This window comes from Schistocerca nitens, chromosome 3 (genome assembly GCF_023898315.1).
Source record: "Schistocerca nitens isolate TAMUIC-IGC-003100 chromosome 3, iqSchNite1.1, whole genome shotgun sequence".
NCBI lineage: Eukaryota > Metazoa > Arthropoda > Insecta > Orthoptera > Acrididae > Schistocerca > Schistocerca nitens.
The window spans coordinates 633,105,132-633,124,264 of NC_064616.1; the positions used below are offsets into that span (position 1 = coordinate 633,105,132).

Sequence of the window (19,133 nt, forward strand, 5' to 3'; positions counted from 1 at the left end):
TGTTTTGTTGAATGATATGTTAATCTGACCTATGTAAATAACTTTGTGAAGTAAAAGCCTTTGTAACTATTTTCATTTCATTAGCTGAGGTAAGAAATTCTGATTTGAGCATAACACAACATAAGAAATGGACTAAAAATAACAAAGGCTCCGTGTCACAAGTTTATTGTTAACATCACTAATTCAAATGTGGTAATTACAATAAATCCGATCTTTATAGAACATTGTGACCTTCAGCACAGATGACTACCTGACTGTAATTCTGCTCATTGTGCACATCTATTTTGCTGCTAATGAACTCTGCACATCAAACCCACTCCTGTTTCCATAACATAACACTCACATAGTATATTTCAAAAAGTGATGTGCATCAGTTAAGTTTGTGGATCATATAAATACAGAATGAAAGTAAAATGTATGAGACGAAGAAAAAGGAAAACATATATACCTGACTGGTCAAGTGTAACATGAGCTCGAGAAATACTGTATTGAGTACGAGGATACTGTGGTCGGCTCACATCTGTAGCAACTGCTGGCTGCCCTGCAGCAGCACCACCACTGGCCACTGCAAAAATCACAGATGAACTATTTAAACAGAGAAATTACTGAATTGTTACTTACAGATACTCCCAAATATTACTTGTATTAAAGGATGAGTTACAGTAAACAAGAATTGGTTTTGTCAATGGACCATGGCAGCAAACAGAAACAACATCTTCACTCAGCATAACAGATCTGAGAGGAAAAAACTAACTGTAAACACCTCTCCATAGATTCTAATGTTGGTTTCATATTATCAAAGGACTACGGTTTGAAGCCCACATGAAACTGTAGGCTCTGCTACAACTATCTAGGAAAATCGATTCAAAGGTCAGAGGAAGGCAAGGATATACATTCTGTAATACCACAATTACTAGTAAAGCACTGTTGCGTCCAAACAAAACTTCAGGTTGAGGTCACCTTAACCTCATTATGAAAGCAACATACAAAGACCATCAATGCATTGGATATTATGAGAGCACATACTCACTAGTATTTTAAACTGCATAGTTGATATGGGTATTAAAAGTAAAGACAATAAATTTCTAGCTTGTGAGTATGTTTTTAGGATGCTCAACAGCGAGATTATTAATGATCTTGCTAAACTGCATGAGACATATGTGATTAAAAATCTGGGTAGTGTACCAATCGGAAATCTAAAATAACAACACAGGAAAGTTTTACTGGTCTATGACTCACATTTCAGCATTTTGCAGAGGGTTCATACAACTGCTTTAAAACTATTTCTTGACTGCTCCATTCTTGAAGAGCATGTGCAAAAAATTAACTTAATCTTTCTGTGTGAGCTCTAATTTCTATTATTTTATTATGATAGTCATTTCTCCTCATGCAGGTGGGACTCAAAAGGTTTGGCTCTCAGAGGAGAAAGCTGATGAATGAAATTTCATCATAAGATGTCGTTGCAGTGAAAAAGCTTCCGTTTGCATGAATGTCAGCCCATTACACTTATCATATCCAGAATACTCTTCTCTATTTCAAAGTAATACGAAATGAGCTGTACTTCACTGAAATTTTTTAATCTCTTCTACCAATCTATTTTGTAAGGATCTCATATCACAAGGCAAAACCCCAGAAGAGGTCAGACAAGTGTAGTATTTGTAGGCAGTATCTTTAGTAGATTTGCTGCACCTTGTAAGTGTTCTGCCAATAAAACACAATCTTTGATTCACTTTCCTCACAAAATTTTCTGTGTGATGGTAGCAATTTACATTGTTCGTAATTGTAACCTGCAGGTATTCAGCTGTATCGACAACCTCTAAATTTGTATGATTTATCATGTGATCAATAATTAATAGAATTTTTTGACTATTCATGTGATTGACTATACATTTTCTATTGATTAAAGTCAACTGCCACTTTTTGCGCCATACAATACCTTGTCTAAATACTTTTGCAATTCATTTTGATCTTCTGATGACTATACTAGGGAGTAAAGGACTAGGGACTGCGACCTATCTGTTAGGAAATCACAAATCCAGTTGCACAAGTGATCTGATAATCCACTTGCACGTAATTTAATTCAAAGCCATGTATGACGAATGATGTCTAAAGCCTTCTGGAAATCTAAACATATCGAATCAACCTGAGACCCCTGTTGACAGCACTCAACTACTTCAGGGAATAAAGAGCCAGTAGTGTTTCACAAGAATGATACTTTCTGAATCCATGCTGGTTGTGTGTCAATACATAATGTTCTTCAAGGTATTTCATAATGTTGGAACACAGAATACGTTACAAAATACTCCTACAAAACAATTTTAATGATATGAATCTACAACTCAGTAGATTACTTTTCTTCCCTTTCTTGTGTATTGATGCGACTGGTGGAACTTTCCAGTCTTTAGGTACAGATCTTCCATCAGTCAAACAGTTGCATATGTTTGTTCAAAATGGAGTTATTTCATCAGTAACTCCAAAAGGAAGCAATTAGTATACAATGTGGACTGGAAGACTTATCTTTATTAAGTGACTTAAATTGCTATGATAGACTGAGAGTATCTACTACCAAATTACTCATGATGGAAGCTGCTCTTGATTTGAATTCTGGAATATTGGTGAAAAATTTCGAAAAGCTGTGTTTAGTAACTGTGCTTTAATGCCACTGTTGTCAGTAACATTACCATTACTACTGCACAATGAAGGCAGTGGTTGTATCTTGTTCCTGGTATACTTCACATACTAGTAGAATATCTTGGAATTATTTATCACATTTCAAGACAGTTTCCAAAATACTAAAAATACTCCATACCTCCAGATCTTGACACCCCCCACCCCCCTACAAACTGTCATATGGAAACTCCTGACAGCAACTGTCTACTTCAATTTCACTACAAGATAAAATACTACTGATAGCAATAATCACACCACCACCAACCAGTTTTAATCTGTTCTTTCTGAACGCTGTTAGGTTGTTGGTAAAAACTTTGGTTGGACTTTTCTCCGGCTATAACCAGCATTCTCTACCTAATAAAATTTCTGCTTTAGTGTTTCCTATGAGTGCTTGGAGCTTTGATTCTTTCCCAACATAGCTACAACAATTTACAACCATAATATCTGTGTTTCCTAGGTCTGTCCCCTTCGAGTCCGCACCCCTGTTTATACTTTTCCCAGAGCCTCTAACCTAAAAAATTGCCCAATCCACTCCAAACAGCTCCCGTTACCCATGCAGCCACAAGCAGTGTGTAAAGGTCCTTTGATATAGTAAGTGGATCCCAATAGCTCTCGTCCTCTGAAGCATGTCAAGGAATCTGCAGTCAACATGGTCACAGAACTGCCTGAGCCTCTGATTCAGACCCTACACTAGGTTTTGTACCAGCAGATCTGTCAAAGGTGCTGCAGATGTTAAGCTTCATTTTCATCTTGCACACATGACTGACTGTCGTTACTTCAGACAGCCACCAAAAAACCAGAGTGAATCTCTTCTGATCTGAAGCAACGTACATCACTGAGTACTGACATGAGCCACCACTTTCAGTTGGTTACATCTTTTGCTTATCATGGCATCAGAAAACATCCACTCCAAACCTGGGATGACTCCACCTGGTATCCACAATGAGTGCCGATGGATTTCTTTCTCTACTTGGCATCCGTGTCTCTAAGGGGGCTTAGTCACATGGCCAACACCAGAATTCCCAACCATCAATAATCCCTACCCTCTGTGAATGCCTGGACCTCACACACTGAGTGGATTTCTCTGAATCAGGACAAACAAATGCAGCTGGCACATGATCTCTATCAGCCACAAGCAGCAGGCCTTTTGATTGGTCTCCTGGAATGTCTTTTGTTGCCTGTCAAACCTTAAAACAACTTCCCACACGACCATGTGTGAGGTGTAATCTCAATATGGGCAGTAACCAGTCTGACCACAGCAGTGGAACTATCAGTGGATACACGGAATATGTTGGATGTCTCTTGGATCCCCACATCTGGCCATCCACAACAAAGGAATGTATGGAGGATAAGGAAACAGGAGGACAACTGGAGTATGCAGCTGGAATGTTCTAAACAAGCATAGTGGTACGTTAATAAATCTTCTTTTGCAATTTATTGCAAACTTGAATTTTCATCATTCAGGTACACTTTTCTTTTACATGACTGAAATTAAACTCACAAAAATTGGTACAGATATTTAGAATGACCTCCTCTACCTCCCTTGCCCAGTACTTCCTGAAACATTTATAACATGATGATGGTGTCTGTGATATTTGAGCTACATTTTTATATATTTTTGCTGTAGTAAAATAAAATACTTGTCTTTCTTACAGATCAGCATCAGGGAAGGAAATTGGAGGCATAAAATACTTATGTGAATGTTGCCTGTACTCTGACTCTTTTTTTCCAAGCTGTGCAGTCAGTGGTTCCAAAGAAAATGGTACTGCAGTGAAATAGTGTTCCGATTTTTATACTATTATAAATATTGTTGTCAGTACCAAAATATAATAAATATCTCAATGATTTTTTGGGAAATGCTTTAACTGTTGACCCTAATTGTGTGTAAGAATTTTGATCTATCTCTCATTTATAGATTAGTTGCACTATGAGGGTGAAGATAATGCTAAAAATGCAACCTGTTCAGGGGCATGTCCTACCAAAGATCTGTACCACTGAAAGTAGTGTTCTGTCGTCACCTACACAACATCATAGTTCATCCCTATGCCATTTCAGCTCCCAACCCCTTGCTACTGTGATCCCTGTGGAAGACCAAGGTGAAAGACTCACACTGAAAAGCAAAAGTGTTAAGTCATTGACAGGCATACACAAAAAGAAAGAAAACTTGCTAGCTTTCAAAGTAATCCTTTTTTACACTCTCACACTCTCTCTCTCTCTCTCTCTCTCTCTCTCTCTCTCTACGACAATACTCACACCGAAACTATGACAACGCATGGCACCAGTTGGATGCACAATGCCGCATTTCAGCACATGAACTAGGTTATGGTACAGGTTGTGTCGCGAGGGGTGGATAGGAGGAGGGAGTGGTAAGAGGTGAATTTGATATGCAGTGACACGACACGGGGAGGAAAAAGTGTTGGGTAGAGGGTGTGGGCACAGTGGGTTATTCGAGAACGTGGCTAGGGATGAGTATGAGGGCAAAGGATGTGTCACAAAGACAACTTCCATCTAGGTAGTTCAGAGAAGCTGGTGGTGGAGGGAAGGATCAACATGGCCTGGATCATGAAGCAGCCTCTGAAATTGGGCTCAGCTACATGTTGTGCTACAAGGTGGTCTATTTTGTTGTTGGCAACAGTTTGGTGGTTGCCATTCATCATGGTTGACAGCTGGTTGGTAGTCATACTGATAGCTTTTTGTGTCAGTGCAGCGGAGTTGATATATGATGTATGATGGGGTAGGATAAGTCTGTCACAAGACTGAGGTAAGAATTGCTGCATGGTTGGATTGGGCAGGTCTTTCACCTTAGTCTTCCACAGGGATCACTGCAGCAAGGGGCTGGGAGTGGGAGAGGCATCGGGATGAACTATGATGTTGTGTAGGTGATGACAGAACACTACTTTCAGTGGTACGGATCTTTGGTAGGACATCCCTCATTAATCAAAGACCTGACAAAGGATATGGTTCAGTTGTTCCAGTCCAGTGTGATACTGGATGCTGAAGAGAACACTCTTTGTGGCTGATTCTTGGGTGCAGTGGGAGGAATGGGGGTGTGTGAGGATATGGGATGGGAAATCTGCTTGTGGACTACGTTCAGGGGGGATGGCACCTGCCTGTGAAGGGCTTTAAGAGACCTTCCACACATTGGGCAAGGGGGTTCTCTTCACCACAGATACTTCTACCACAACTTTCTCAGAAAATTATACCAACTAGTAACTTCCTTCCATCCTCAACTCCACATCATCTGCCATTTGTTACTGTCCGATAGTCTACATCTACTTTCTCTCTCCTGCATTGTCCATCCACATCTTTTCCAACATTTCTTTGCCAGTTCTAACCAATAAGATCGCATGCATGTTTTGTGACACCCTATAGAGCTGACTGGTCACAGCTGTTACAATTGCATCGTTCACTGTTCTATGTACCACCTGACCACTGGACCACAGTTAAAACACTTTCCAAAAACTATTACATTTCACTGCTGGAACCTGCATAGCTGACCCTTTTAGTTTACCATATCCTCCAAAACTCTTTCCCAACACTCCACAAAATCCAGAATCCATGCAAACCCAAACACTGTTGTTAACAGTTCCACCAAAAACCTCAGCCTCACAGAAGTTTCAGTCCTATCCAAAGGCCTCACCTTGAGCCACACATCCAAGTTTAACCACACTGGACTTGTCAGAGACCTACTCTGTTTCTCCCAATCCCTACAGTGGAAACATTTCTTGGCCACAAATCCCTACCAAAACCAACGTAATTCCAACATTGAACCTTGCCTCTCCCAGTTCATACCACCACCTGATCGTGACCTACTGCCCCTCCTACCTAATCACCCCCCCCCCCCCCCCCAGATCACTTTCCAGGAGTTCCTTATCTTGCATTTGGCCACACCATACTTCTCTGACAGCGCTTCCTTAGAACACTAACGTTTCAGAAACGAAAGGACAGCCATTAACAACCTTAAAACAGATACTGACCTAATCATCCTCCCTGCAGACAAAGGATCTACCACTGTCATAATGAACCACAGTTACTACCTGATGGAAAGCCTCCACTAACTAAACATAACCTCCAAGCCCCATTGAAATCCATAGGCTTTTCCAGAATTTCTCCTGCAAGTCCATCCCATCTCTTGTGTGAGGTGGATGCCTCATAGTATTTTCCATTGTCAGGAGTGCCAAATCACAAAAATTTTGGAAATTTGTGGTACGTACCTATGGGACCAAATTGCTGGGGTCATCAGTCCCTAGGCTTACACACTACTTAATCTAACTTAAACTAACTTACGCTAAGGACAACACACACACCCATACCCAATAGAGGACTCGAACCTCCGATGGAGGGAGCCGTGCGGACCATAGCAAGGTGCCACATCACATCTCTACATTTAAATCTCATGTTAGTACATAGTATATAGTTTAGATCAGTGCACTGGAGTTTGCATATTTATTTCCTGCAGTAGCTTTTGGGTAAGCAGAGTTTCTAGTAAAAAGTAACTACTGATACATCCACTATCAGTAGAAAAATTTACATCCATTTTAAGAACTTGCAGTATCAGGTTATAGTTACAACACTGCACAGCAGCTAATAGTGTTTGTTTATTCTCCTCATTATATACTGCATACATTCCAACCTCAGTAGTGCCATAGTCATGTAATTTTCTCTCTTGGGAGAGAATGTCTGTTAGAACTATCCAAGAGCATCCTGACTGCTTTGTTTGTATTTCTGAAGATGTTATATAAATGTTTTACACAGTATGATATGGCTAGGAACTGTGCTTGTTGCGAACCAATACAAGGGGAATTGGCTGATGCTCACAAACAGCTGGAAGCTGCATTGGCTACAGTCAACAGGCTTCTGGCTAATTCTCAAGGCTTCGGCGACATCAGAGTGCCAGTGATGAGCCCTGAGACACCTTTGGTGCTATTGGAATCCCTGGTGACCTGTTTGTCACTGCGTCGGCCAATATACAACATATGATGGGTTTGTCCTTACTCGAGGTTTAGTGGTGGACAGTAGTGCGTATGTGTGCCATTGGGCAGAAGGCAAAAGAGGGAATGGGCTGCACAGCTTGCTCCTTACACTTTAGCAACAGGTACAAGATGCTACCCAGTGTTGATTATACTTATGAACCAGAACAGGATGTCTCTCCTGTTGGGTCAGCAGCCAATTTTCCTGTCCAGTATGGACAAGTGCAGAGGGTGAGTATGCTAGCCATTGGGAACTCCAGAGTTAGGCAGGTGATGGGAGCCCATCAAGGCAACTGCATGCAGGGCGAGAAAGAATGCCAGAGTGCACTCATGAACTCAAGTATGTTTGGTTGGAGGGGGGGGGGGGGTCTTTTCCACGACATGAAGGAGGCCTTACCAGTGGCTTTCATTTCCTTCATTTATTTTTCTCTTGTTAGGCTTCTATCCATCTCTACTTGTCACAGCACCGAGAGATTTGTTTTTCTCTGCATCTAGCATGTTTTGATCATTTTCAACCTGATAGAAGAAGCTGAGAAATTCATATCCGATACCATTGCAGAGTTGTCTTGAGCCACTAGTTTAGACCTTCCACTCTGCTCCAGACCTGAGGATCGTGATCGACCCTGGGTATGATGCTACAAATAGCTTGTCCTGCACCCTATGTGTGATGTTAGCTGCCTTCACTGAATCAGTTATATGCCAAAAGGTGCCGAGGGTGGTCTCAGAACCCAAGCAGGCCTCATTCGTGCTGACATGTGCAACTGTTTGCAGCCAGGTACAATGAAATTTATAGACATGATTTTTAGAAATGACCTCTATCTTACACACAATTATGATACGAGATATTAAATTAGCCACAATGTCCTCAGAGAATGTTTGTCATCACAGATCTGAGATAGAAGAGGTTGTTATGATTTTAGTAAACTACAGAAGCATTCAAGGAAACATCCGAGAATTAGCCACTTACTGAAGGTTATAATGCACAGATAGCATTAGGAACAGAAAGCTGGCCGAAACCGGACGTTAAAGGCAAAGAAATTCTAAGTTCAGATTGGAATATTTATAATAAATGAAAAGCACCAGTTTGCTTTTGTTCTACAAAAGCAAACTGGTGCTTTTCATTTATTATAATGTTGTTCTACCAAGAACTGACGGAAGATTCTGTTAACATGGAATATTTATCATAGGGATATGTTAGTCGCCAATGGTGGCAGTGTATTTATTGCAAAAAAGAACTTGATAATATTTAGTGAGGTTATCACGGATCCCAAATATGTATTAATATGCGTGAAGTTAGGCATCAAAGGTCATTCAAAAATGGTAATTGGATACCTTTATAGACCACCTGGGTTCAGGAGCTGAGGTGGTAGAGCAGTTCTGAGAGAAGTTACAGAATATCGTTCGTAATTTTCCTGATCATGCTGGTGTAACGGAGGGTGACTCAACTTGCCAGTTAAAGATTGGGACAGTCATGCTATCAAAACTGAGACCAGAGACAGCGACTTGTGTGACATTATTCTGAATGTCTAGTCTGAAAATTACTCTGAGCAGATGATAAGCGAACCAACTCATACAGGTAACATCTTTGACTTCCTAACAACAAACCAAACTGAACTTACTGAATCAGTTATCGTAAAAGAAGGTATCAGTCAACATTAGGCTATGATGGCAACTAGGGCTATGGGTTTCATCAGGAATGCTAAGAAAGTGGGAGGATATTTTTGTTTAGCAAGAATGACAGGATACAAGTTGCAAAGTATCTCATTCAGTGACAAGTCTGAAGACGCAGAGTACAAATGAAAAAAATTCAGAAGCATTGTTCAATATGCCTTAGACAAGCACTTTCCGAGCAAGGTCTTAAGGAATGGGAAGACTCACCATAGTTTAATAGCCATGTTAGCAAAATGGTCTGTAAGCAAAGAGGACTTTATCTCAGATTCAAGAAAAATCAAAATCTAGCTGACAAACAAAAGCTGAAAAAGGCAAAAATGAGCATAAGAAGAGCAATGAGAGAAGCATTCGATAACTTTGAAAGTAAAAGTTTGTCAACTAATCTGAATAAAAATCCTAAAAAATGTTTTGGTCTCATGTAAAATCAGTAAGTAGTTCAAAATCATCTATTCATTCACTCAAGAGCTCATACTGGCACCAAAATGAAAGTGAACAGAGAGAAGATCAGATTAATGAAGTTGGTCTTCCAAAATTGTTTCACCATGGAAGATTGTGACACAGTCCCTACTTCACACATACATCAAAATGGCAGATATTCAGATAACTGATCACAGAACAGAAAAGAAATTACAATCACTTAGTAATGGAAAGGTATTAGGAACCGATGAAATACCTGGAAGATTCTACAAAGAGTATGCAAAAGAACTCACTTCACTTCTAGCAGCAGTTTATCGCAGATCACTGGATGAATAAAGGGTACCTAGCGACTGAAAAAAAGTGCAGGTAATTTCCGCTTTCAAGATGGACCTTACAACAGGTGAAAGAAATATGAGCTTATTGAGTATTGGACCAAATTTGCAACTGGATTCAAGACTTCCTTCCAGGTAGAACTCAATATGTTGCTTTTAATGAAACAAAATCAATAGAGGCACAGGTAATTTCCGTAGTACCCCAAGGAAGTGTGGTAACATCATTACTGTTTACAATGTACATAAACAATCTAGTAGAAAGTGTCAGATGCTCTTTACGATTGTTCGCACATGATGTGGTTATCTATAACAAATTAGCAATGCCAGAAAACACTATCGATTTGCAGAATGATCTGCAGAGGATTGGTGAATGATGCAGGCTCCAGCAGTTGACCCTGAATGTAAATAAATGTAAAGTATTGTGCATATATAGGAATACTGTACAACTGCACTATTGATGAGCAACTGCTGGAAACATTATCTGCCATAAAATATCTAGGATTAACTATCCAGAGTGACCTTAAGTGGAATGACCACATCAAACAAATACACTCCTGGAAATTGAAATAAGAACACCGTGAATTCATTGTCCCAGGAAGGGGAAACTTTATTGACACATTCCTGGGGTCAGATACATCACATGATCACACTGACAGAACCACAGGCACATAGACACAGGCAACAGAGCATGCACAATGTCGGCACTAGTACAGTGTATATCCACCTTTCGCAGCAATGCAGGCTGCTATTCTCCCATGGAGACGATCGTAGAGATGCTGGATGTAGTCCTGTGGAACGGCTTGCCATGCCATTTCCACCTGGCGCCTCAGTTGGACCAGCGTTCGTGCTGGACGTGCAGACCGCGTGAGACGACGCTTCATCCAGTCCCAAACATGCTCAATGGGGGACAGATCCGGAGATCTTGCTGACCAGGGTAGTTGACTTACACCTTCTAGAGCACGTTGGGTGGCACGGGATACATGTGGACGTGCATTGTCCTGTTGGAACAGCAAGTTCCCTTGCCGGTCTAGGAATGGTAGAACGATGGGTTCGATGACGGTTTGGATGTACCGTGCACTATTCAGTGTCCCCTCGACGATCACCAGTGGTGTACGGCCAGTGTAGGAGATCGCTCCCCACACCATGATGCCGGGTGTTGGCCCTGTGTGCCTCGGTCGTATGCAGTCCTGATTGTGGCGCTCACCTGCACGGCGCCAAACACGCATACGACCATCATTGGCACCAAGGCAGAAGCGACTCTCATCGCTGAAGACGACACGTCTACATTCGTCCCTCCATTCACGCCTGTCGCGACACCACTGGAGGCGGGCTGCACGATGTTGGGGCGTGAGCGAAAGACGGCCTAACGGTGTGCGGGACCGTAGCCCAGCTTCATGGAGACGGTTGTGAATGGTCCTCGCCGATACCCCAGGAGCAACAGTGTCCCTAATTTGCCGGGAAGTGGCGGTGCGGTCCCCTACGGCACTGCGTAGGATCCTACGGTCTTGGCGTGCATCCGTGCGTCGCTGCGGTCCGGTCCCAGGTCGACGGGCACGTGCACCTTCCGCCGACCACTGGCGACAACATCGATGTACTGTGGAGACCTCACGCCCCACGTGTTGAGCAATTCGGCGGTACGTCCACCCGGCCTCCCGCATGCCCACTATACGCCCTCGCTCAAAGTCCGTCAACTGCACATACGGTTCACGTCCACGCTGTCGCGGCATGCTACCAGTGTTAAAGACTGCGATGGAGCTCCGTATGCCACGGCAAACTGGCTGACACTGACGGCGGCGGTGCACAAATGCTGTGCAGCTAGCGCCATTCGACGGCCAACACCGCGGTTCCTGGTGTGTCCGCTGTGCCGTGCGTGTGATCATTGCTTGTGCAGCCCTCTCGCAGTGTCCGGAGCAAGTATGGTGGGTCTGACACACCGGTGTCAATGTGTTGTTTTTTCCATTTCCAGGAGTGTAGCAGGAAAAGCAGATGCCAGACAGAGATTCATAGGAAGAATGTAACTCATCCATGAGGGAAGTGGCTTCTAACACACTTGTTTGACCAATTCTTTGGTACTGTTCATCACTATGGACTTCTTACCAAGTATGACTGATAGAAGATGGAGAGAAGATAAAATGAGGAGTGGTGTGTTCCATCACGGGATCATTTAGCTGGTGCGGGAGAGTTGCCGTGACGTTCAACAACCTCCACTGTCAGACATTACAAGGGAGGCATTGTGCAACACAGAGAGATTTAATACTAAAATTTCAATAGGGCACTTTCTGGTAAGACTAGCACAACATATTACCTCCTCCCACAAACATCTTCCATTTGGACCATGGCAAAAAAAGTTGATAAATTAGAGCCAATACAGAGGCTTACTGACAATCATTCTTCCCACACGACGTTTGCAAGTGGAACAGGGTAGAGGGATCAGTTAATGGTACCAGAAATACCCTCTGTCAAACATCATTAGGTGGCTTGCAGAGTATGATGTAGATGTAGACAATAAGTACACCTACTCCCCCTTTAAATGTTTCCCAAAATCCACAAAGCCAACAATCTTGCATGCCCACTGTACGTGACTATTGTGCTCCCACTGAAATAATTTCTGCTCTTGTTGTCCAATAACTCCAACCAACTGCCCAAAACCTAGTCCCCCACATTAGAGATACTAACCACTTCCTTCACTGACTACACACCCTCCCCACCCCGTTTACATCCTGGATCTCTACTTGTCACTGTTAATGCCATCTCCCTATACAGTAACATCCCTCATCTCATGCCCATGGCCTCGCCGTTATCAAATAGTACCTCTCCCATCATCCTTCAAACTCCAAACCCACTACCTCATTTCTTATACACCTTACCAACTTTATCCTAACGCACAACTACTTTTCCTTTGAAAGGAAGGTATACAAACAAATCTATGGCACAACCATCAGAGCCTGCATGGCACCCTAATATGCCAGAATGTTTATGGGCTATCTAAAGGAAAGCTTCCTAGCCTCCCAAAATTTCCAAGAACAAAGTTGACCACCCATTAACACAACATGGGGCTGAGCACAGCATGCTCAATTTCAATAGCTGTCTCATAACCTGGGCAATGTGGATCGTTTCCTTCACCACCAGCTTCTCTAAAATAACCAGATGGGAGTTATCTTCCAAACTCCCAATCAGTAGTCTGCTACTGGTTCGTTTATGATACGTACGCACCGTTTAAAATCACATGAAAAAAACCCATACTATATGGGCATGAAATTTGTAAATAAAATATGGAAAGATATGGATGACCCAAATGTAAAAGGTACCAAAAGAGACCTGGAAAAAATATCTGAAAGATAAATGTTACTATAGTGTAGAAGATTTCATGAATGGCAACAATGCATTATAATTGTAATTAAAATACCTCTCTGAAGATGTTACACCATATATATTATTAGTTTATTGTCTATTTTTAGTATTATTATATATAGTGTAAAACTGACAAGTCACCTATGTCACAATCTTTGATTGTATAAGACATGTTATGTGATAATAAAAATTGAATTGAATTGAACTGAATTGAATTGAATATCTTCATTATCTGGACTCAGGGCCAAGATACCATCCATTTCATCTGGTCCTCCCTAATGTAATGTGCAACCTTCCTGGACATTGAAAACATTTCTAATGCTCCATCCACACCTCTGTCCACACTGAACCCACTAAACCCACTAACTATCAACAGTACTTGTACTGACAGCCGCCACCCCTTGCACACCAAAATAACCTCTGAGATGTTTATATTTTCCCACCTCCGCATTGCAAATGTTTTGACTTTTGAGTGAAATGCCCAGTCGATGTGCTGTTGTTTTCACGTCAATTCTACCAACAGTGAGAGTTGTTTAGTTCTCGGGGTGTTGTAAAATTCCTGGATTCATCTCGTCGCTGTGCAGCCTATGAAAAGGATTGCGGAAGACTCCCAAATGACACAGAGTTCACAACAATCAACAAACGAGTGAGCCTACAATACGTTTGCTCGCAACCCTAGCCAAAAAATGAGTGCCCCAAGGCACCTGCGTGACCTCTATTTATACTTTTGTTAACAATTACCTACAACGAAAATTACAATTTTATGTAAAATCACAATTAAAATTTAAACCGAATATGAGATACACATTGCTAAAAATTTACAATCACAGTGCTGAACAAGGTGAACCTATTTTCAACTTAGTTATGAGTTAATATAACATCTTCTGACTAATTATGTTACAGGTAACAATTACATTTCTAAATTTGTTTATAACAAATCTACTAGTGCCTGAATTTTAGTGCTAACATATATCGGAGATTCAATTAACGTGCTTTATTTATATGTTCTATTTAATTTGCTGTAGTAATTTTATAATGATAGGTTCACTGGTACATCCTGACCATGTGCTACATTTCTTTCGATTAGTTACAGTATTAATTTCACATTTATATTGTGTTTTTCACATAAGAACAATGCTAATCAGCAAAGCATCGTTTTCGAATTATATGTATACTGAAATAGTGGTTATTTTTGTATGTAATTTGGAAACAGGTCACTTTACAATCAGGCAATTAGAACTGGTGTTTATCTTTAATGTTCTCTAAGGGGTTCTGATAGGTAGCAATGAGATACAGCAATATTTCAATACCCCCTGAAGAGTTTTGCCTAGCCTGATAGACAAAACTCTTCTTACAGAAATATTAGTGTGATTGATGTGATACAGTATTAGTTGGACAAAATAACACAAACTGCATATATTTTAAAAGGTACAAAATTGAATCATGAAACTTTACATACAAATAAATTTTCTAAATAGCTACAAACATATACATCAAGAAAACAAGAATTGGAAATATGGGATTACAAACAAATTTCCAAACTTTTACAAAATCAATATTTACATCAAATTTTCTGAATCAATGTTTTTCCGAAACTATCATTTCTAGAGCGTCCATGTTTTTGTCCCTCCTTCAAACACTCAAACACAACTAGGCTAACAAATTACAAATTTGATTGAAGTGATTACGTTGCACTTTCAAAGTGTCCATACGACATGTTCTAGAATAATAGTATCATAGAAAAGACAGAAGAATAAAATTTATCCTAACAGTTTGCAATACCATAAAATATTTGTATATTTATATTGTGACAGTATAGAAACTGTTCATTTATATCCAATCCGGGTTGTTGTCACAAGTATCTGAATATACTATGTATAGACAATTTTTCTTGGCTTTGTACAACAAATGCAATAACGTTTCAAAATGTTTACCAGACATCCAGAAAGTCAGATCAAATTAACAGTGAGAAACAGCTTTAAGATTTTATAAATTGTGACAAAATAAGTATTACGTCAATAAAATTCCTGAAAGTAGCAAGATACACTTAAGCAAGTGAAAATGTAATTGTGCTATAGTTAGCAACCTTGCAGTAAGGAGATTCTGTAAAACAAAAATCCAGAACCTTGTCACATGGCATCTTATATTTCATTCTGTCAAAGTCCTCAGTCTGTCTATTAAAGTTGTCATTTCCTACCCCTCAATACCAAACTAGTCTCCAGATTGTGTCTTGCGAGATGTGAGTAGTGTAAAATAATAGCTTTTCAATGTCATTTGTGCACTATGCATTGTCATAGTTGTTCAAAATAACTCTCAAGTTTAATTTCACATCAGCATTTCCTTCAATCAAAATGTATAAGAGTTCTACTTCATGCGATTCAAATGATTCATTAGTTCCGCTATGTGTGACTGCACAGTACCATCATCATCACAATCCTCTCAATTAAATGAATCATCAAAACCATTAATAAATGAGGGTTGAATACCACCAACCACCAGAGCAGCATTGCATATCATATAACCTAAACCTATCATCATCATGTTGTTGTTGTTGTTGTTGTTGTGGTCTTCAGTCCTGAGACTGGTTTGATGCAGCTCTCCATGCTACTCTATCCTGTACAATCTTCTTCATCTCCCAGTACCTACTGCAACCTACATCCTTCTGAATCTGCTTAGTGTATTCATCTCTTGGTCTACCTCTACGATTTTTACCCTCCACACTGCCCTCCAATGCTAAATTTGTGATCCCTTGATGCCTCAAAACATGTCCTACCAACCGATCCCTTCTTCTAGTCAAGTTGTGCCACAAACTTCTCTTCTCCCCAATCCTATTCAATACCTCCTCATTAGTTACGTGATCTACCCACCTTATCTTCAGCATTCTTCTGTAGCACCACATTTCGAAAGCTTCTATTCTCTTCTTGTCCAAACTAGTTATCGTCCATGTTTCACTTCCATACATGGCTACACTCCATACAAATACTTTCAGGGAAGAATTCCTGACACCTAAATCTATACTCGATGTTAACAAATTTCTCTTCTTCAGAAACGATTTCCTTGCCATTGCCAGTCTACATTTTAAATCCTCTCTACTTCGACCATCATCAGTTATTTTACTCCCTAAATAGCAAAACTCCTTTACTAATTTAAGTGTCTCATTTCCTAATCTAACTCCCTCAGCATCACCCGATTTAATTTGACTACATTCCATTATCCTCGTTTTGATTTTGTTGATGTTCATCTTATATCCTTCTTTCAAGACACTGTCCATTCCGTTCAACTGCTCTTCCAAGTCCTTTGCTGTCTCTGACAGAATTACAATGTCATCGGCAAACCTCAAACTTTTTACTTCTTCTCCATGAATTTTAATACCTACTCTGAATTTTTCTTTTGTTTCCTTTACTGCTTGTTCAATATACAGATTGAATAACATCGGGGAGAGGCTACAACCCTGTCTCACTCCTTTCCCAACCACTGCTTCCCTTTCATGCCCCTCGACTCTTATAACTGCCATCTGGTTTCTGTATAAATTGTAAATAGCCTTTCGCTCCCTGTATTTTACCCCTGCCACCTTCAGAATTTGAAAGAGAGTATTCCAGTTAACATTGTCAAAAGCTTTCTCTAAGTCTACAAATGCTAGAAACGTTGGTTTGCCTTTTCTTAATCTTTCTTCTAAGATAAGTCGTAAGGTTAGTATTGCCTCACGTGTTCCAACATTTCTACGGAATCCAAACTGATCTTCCCCGAGGTCCGCTTCTACCAATTTTTCCATTCGTCTGTAAAGAATTCGCGTTAGTATTTTGCAGCTGTGACTTATTAAACTGATAGTTCGGTAATTTTCACATCTGTCAACACCTGCTTTATTTGGGATTGGGATTATTATATTCTTCTTGAAGTCTGAGGGTATTTCGCCTGTCTCATACATCTTGCTCACCAGATGGTAGAGTTTTGTCATGACTGGCTCTCCCAAGGCCATCAGTAGTTCTAATGGAATGTTGTCTACTCCCGGGGCCTTGTTTCGACTCAGGTCTTTCAGTGCTCTGTCAAACTCTTCACGCAGTATCTTATCTCCCATTTCATCTTCATCTACATCCTCTTCCATTTCCATAATATTGTCCTCAAGTACATCGCCCTTGTATAAACCCTCTATATATTCCTTCCACCTTTCTGCCTTCCCTTCTTTGCTTAGAACTGGGTTGCCATCTGAGCTCTTGATATTCATACAAGTGGTTCTCTTCTCTCCAAAGGTCTCTTTAATTTTCCTGTAGGCGGTATCTATCTTACCCCTAGTGAGACAAGCCTCTATATCCTTACATTTGTCCTCTAGCCATCCCTGCTTAGCCATTTTGCACTTCCTGTCGATCTCATTTTTGAGACGTTTGTATTCCTTTTTGCCTGCTTCATTCACTGCATTTTTATATTTTCTCCTTTCATCAATTAAATTCAATATTTATTCTGTTACCCAAGGATTTCTATTAGCCCTCGCCTTTTTACCTACTTGATCGTCTGCTGCATTCACTACTTCATCCCTCAGAGCTACCCATTCTTCTTCTACTGTATTTCTTTCCCCCAGTCCTGTCAATTGTTCCCTTATGCTCTCCCTGAAACTTTCTACAACCTCTGGTTCTTTCAGTTTCTCCAGGTCCCAGCTCCTTAAATTCCCACCTTTTTGCAGCTTCTTCAGTTTCAATCTGCAGTTCATAACCAATAGATTGTGGTCAGAATCCACATCTGCCCCTGGAAATGTCTTACAATTTAAAACCTGGTTCCTAAATCTCTGTCTTACCATTATACAATCTATCTGATACCTTTTAGTATCTCCAGGATTCTTCCAGGTATACAACCTTCTTTTATGATTCTTGAACCAAGTGTTAGCTATGATTAAGTTATGCTCTGTGCAAAATTCTACAAGGCGGCTTCCTCTTCCATTTCTTCCCCCCAATCCATATTCACCTACTATGTTTCCTTCTCTCCCTTTTCCTACTGACGAATTCCAGTCACCCATGACTATTAAATTTTCGTCTCCCTTCACCACCTGAATAATTTCTTTTATCTCGTCATACATTTCTTCAATTTCTTCATCATCTGCAGAGCTAGTTGGCATATAAACTTGTACTACTGTAGTAGGCATGGGCTTTGTGTCTATCTTGGCCACAATAATGCGTTCACTATGCTGCTTGTAGTAGGTAACCCGCACTCCTATTTTTTTATTCATTATGAAACCTACTCCTGCATTACCCCTATTTGATTTTGTATTTATAACCCTGTATTCACCTGACCAAAAGTCTTGTTCCTCCTGCCACCGAACTTCACTAATTCCCACTATATCTAACTTTAACCTATCCATTTCCCTTTTTAAATTTTCTAACCTACCTGCCCGATTAAGGGATCTGACATTCCATGCTCCGATCCGTAGAACGCCAGTTTTCTTTCTCCTGATAATGACGTCCCCTTTTTTAGTCCCCGCCCGGAGATCCGAATGGGGGACTATTTTACCTCCGGAATATTTTACCCAAGAGGACACCATCATCATTTAATCATACAGTAAAGCTGCATGTCCTCGGGAAAAATTACGGCTGTAGTTTCCCCTTGCTTTCAGCCGTTCGCAGTACCAGCACAGCAAGGCCGTTTTGGTTAATGTTACAAGGCCAGATCAGTCAATCATCCAGACTGTTGCCCCTGCAACTACTGAAAATGCTGCTGCCCCTCTTCAGGAACCACA

General features: G+C 40.6%; 1 protein-coding gene across 1 annotated transcript in view; it reads right to left on the reverse strand.

Moving 5' to 3' along the window:
- The window catches only part of LOC126248580 (neogenin), a 250,431-nt gene that overhangs the window by 53,529 nt on the left and 177,769 nt on the right, over positions 1-19,133 (reverse strand). Inside the window, exon 21 of the mRNA XM_049949687.1 lies at positions 449-565. Within this exon, the coding sequence (XP_049805644.1) occupies positions 449-565 (117 nt within the window). The remainder of the gene's footprint in view (positions 1-448; positions 566-19,133) is intronic.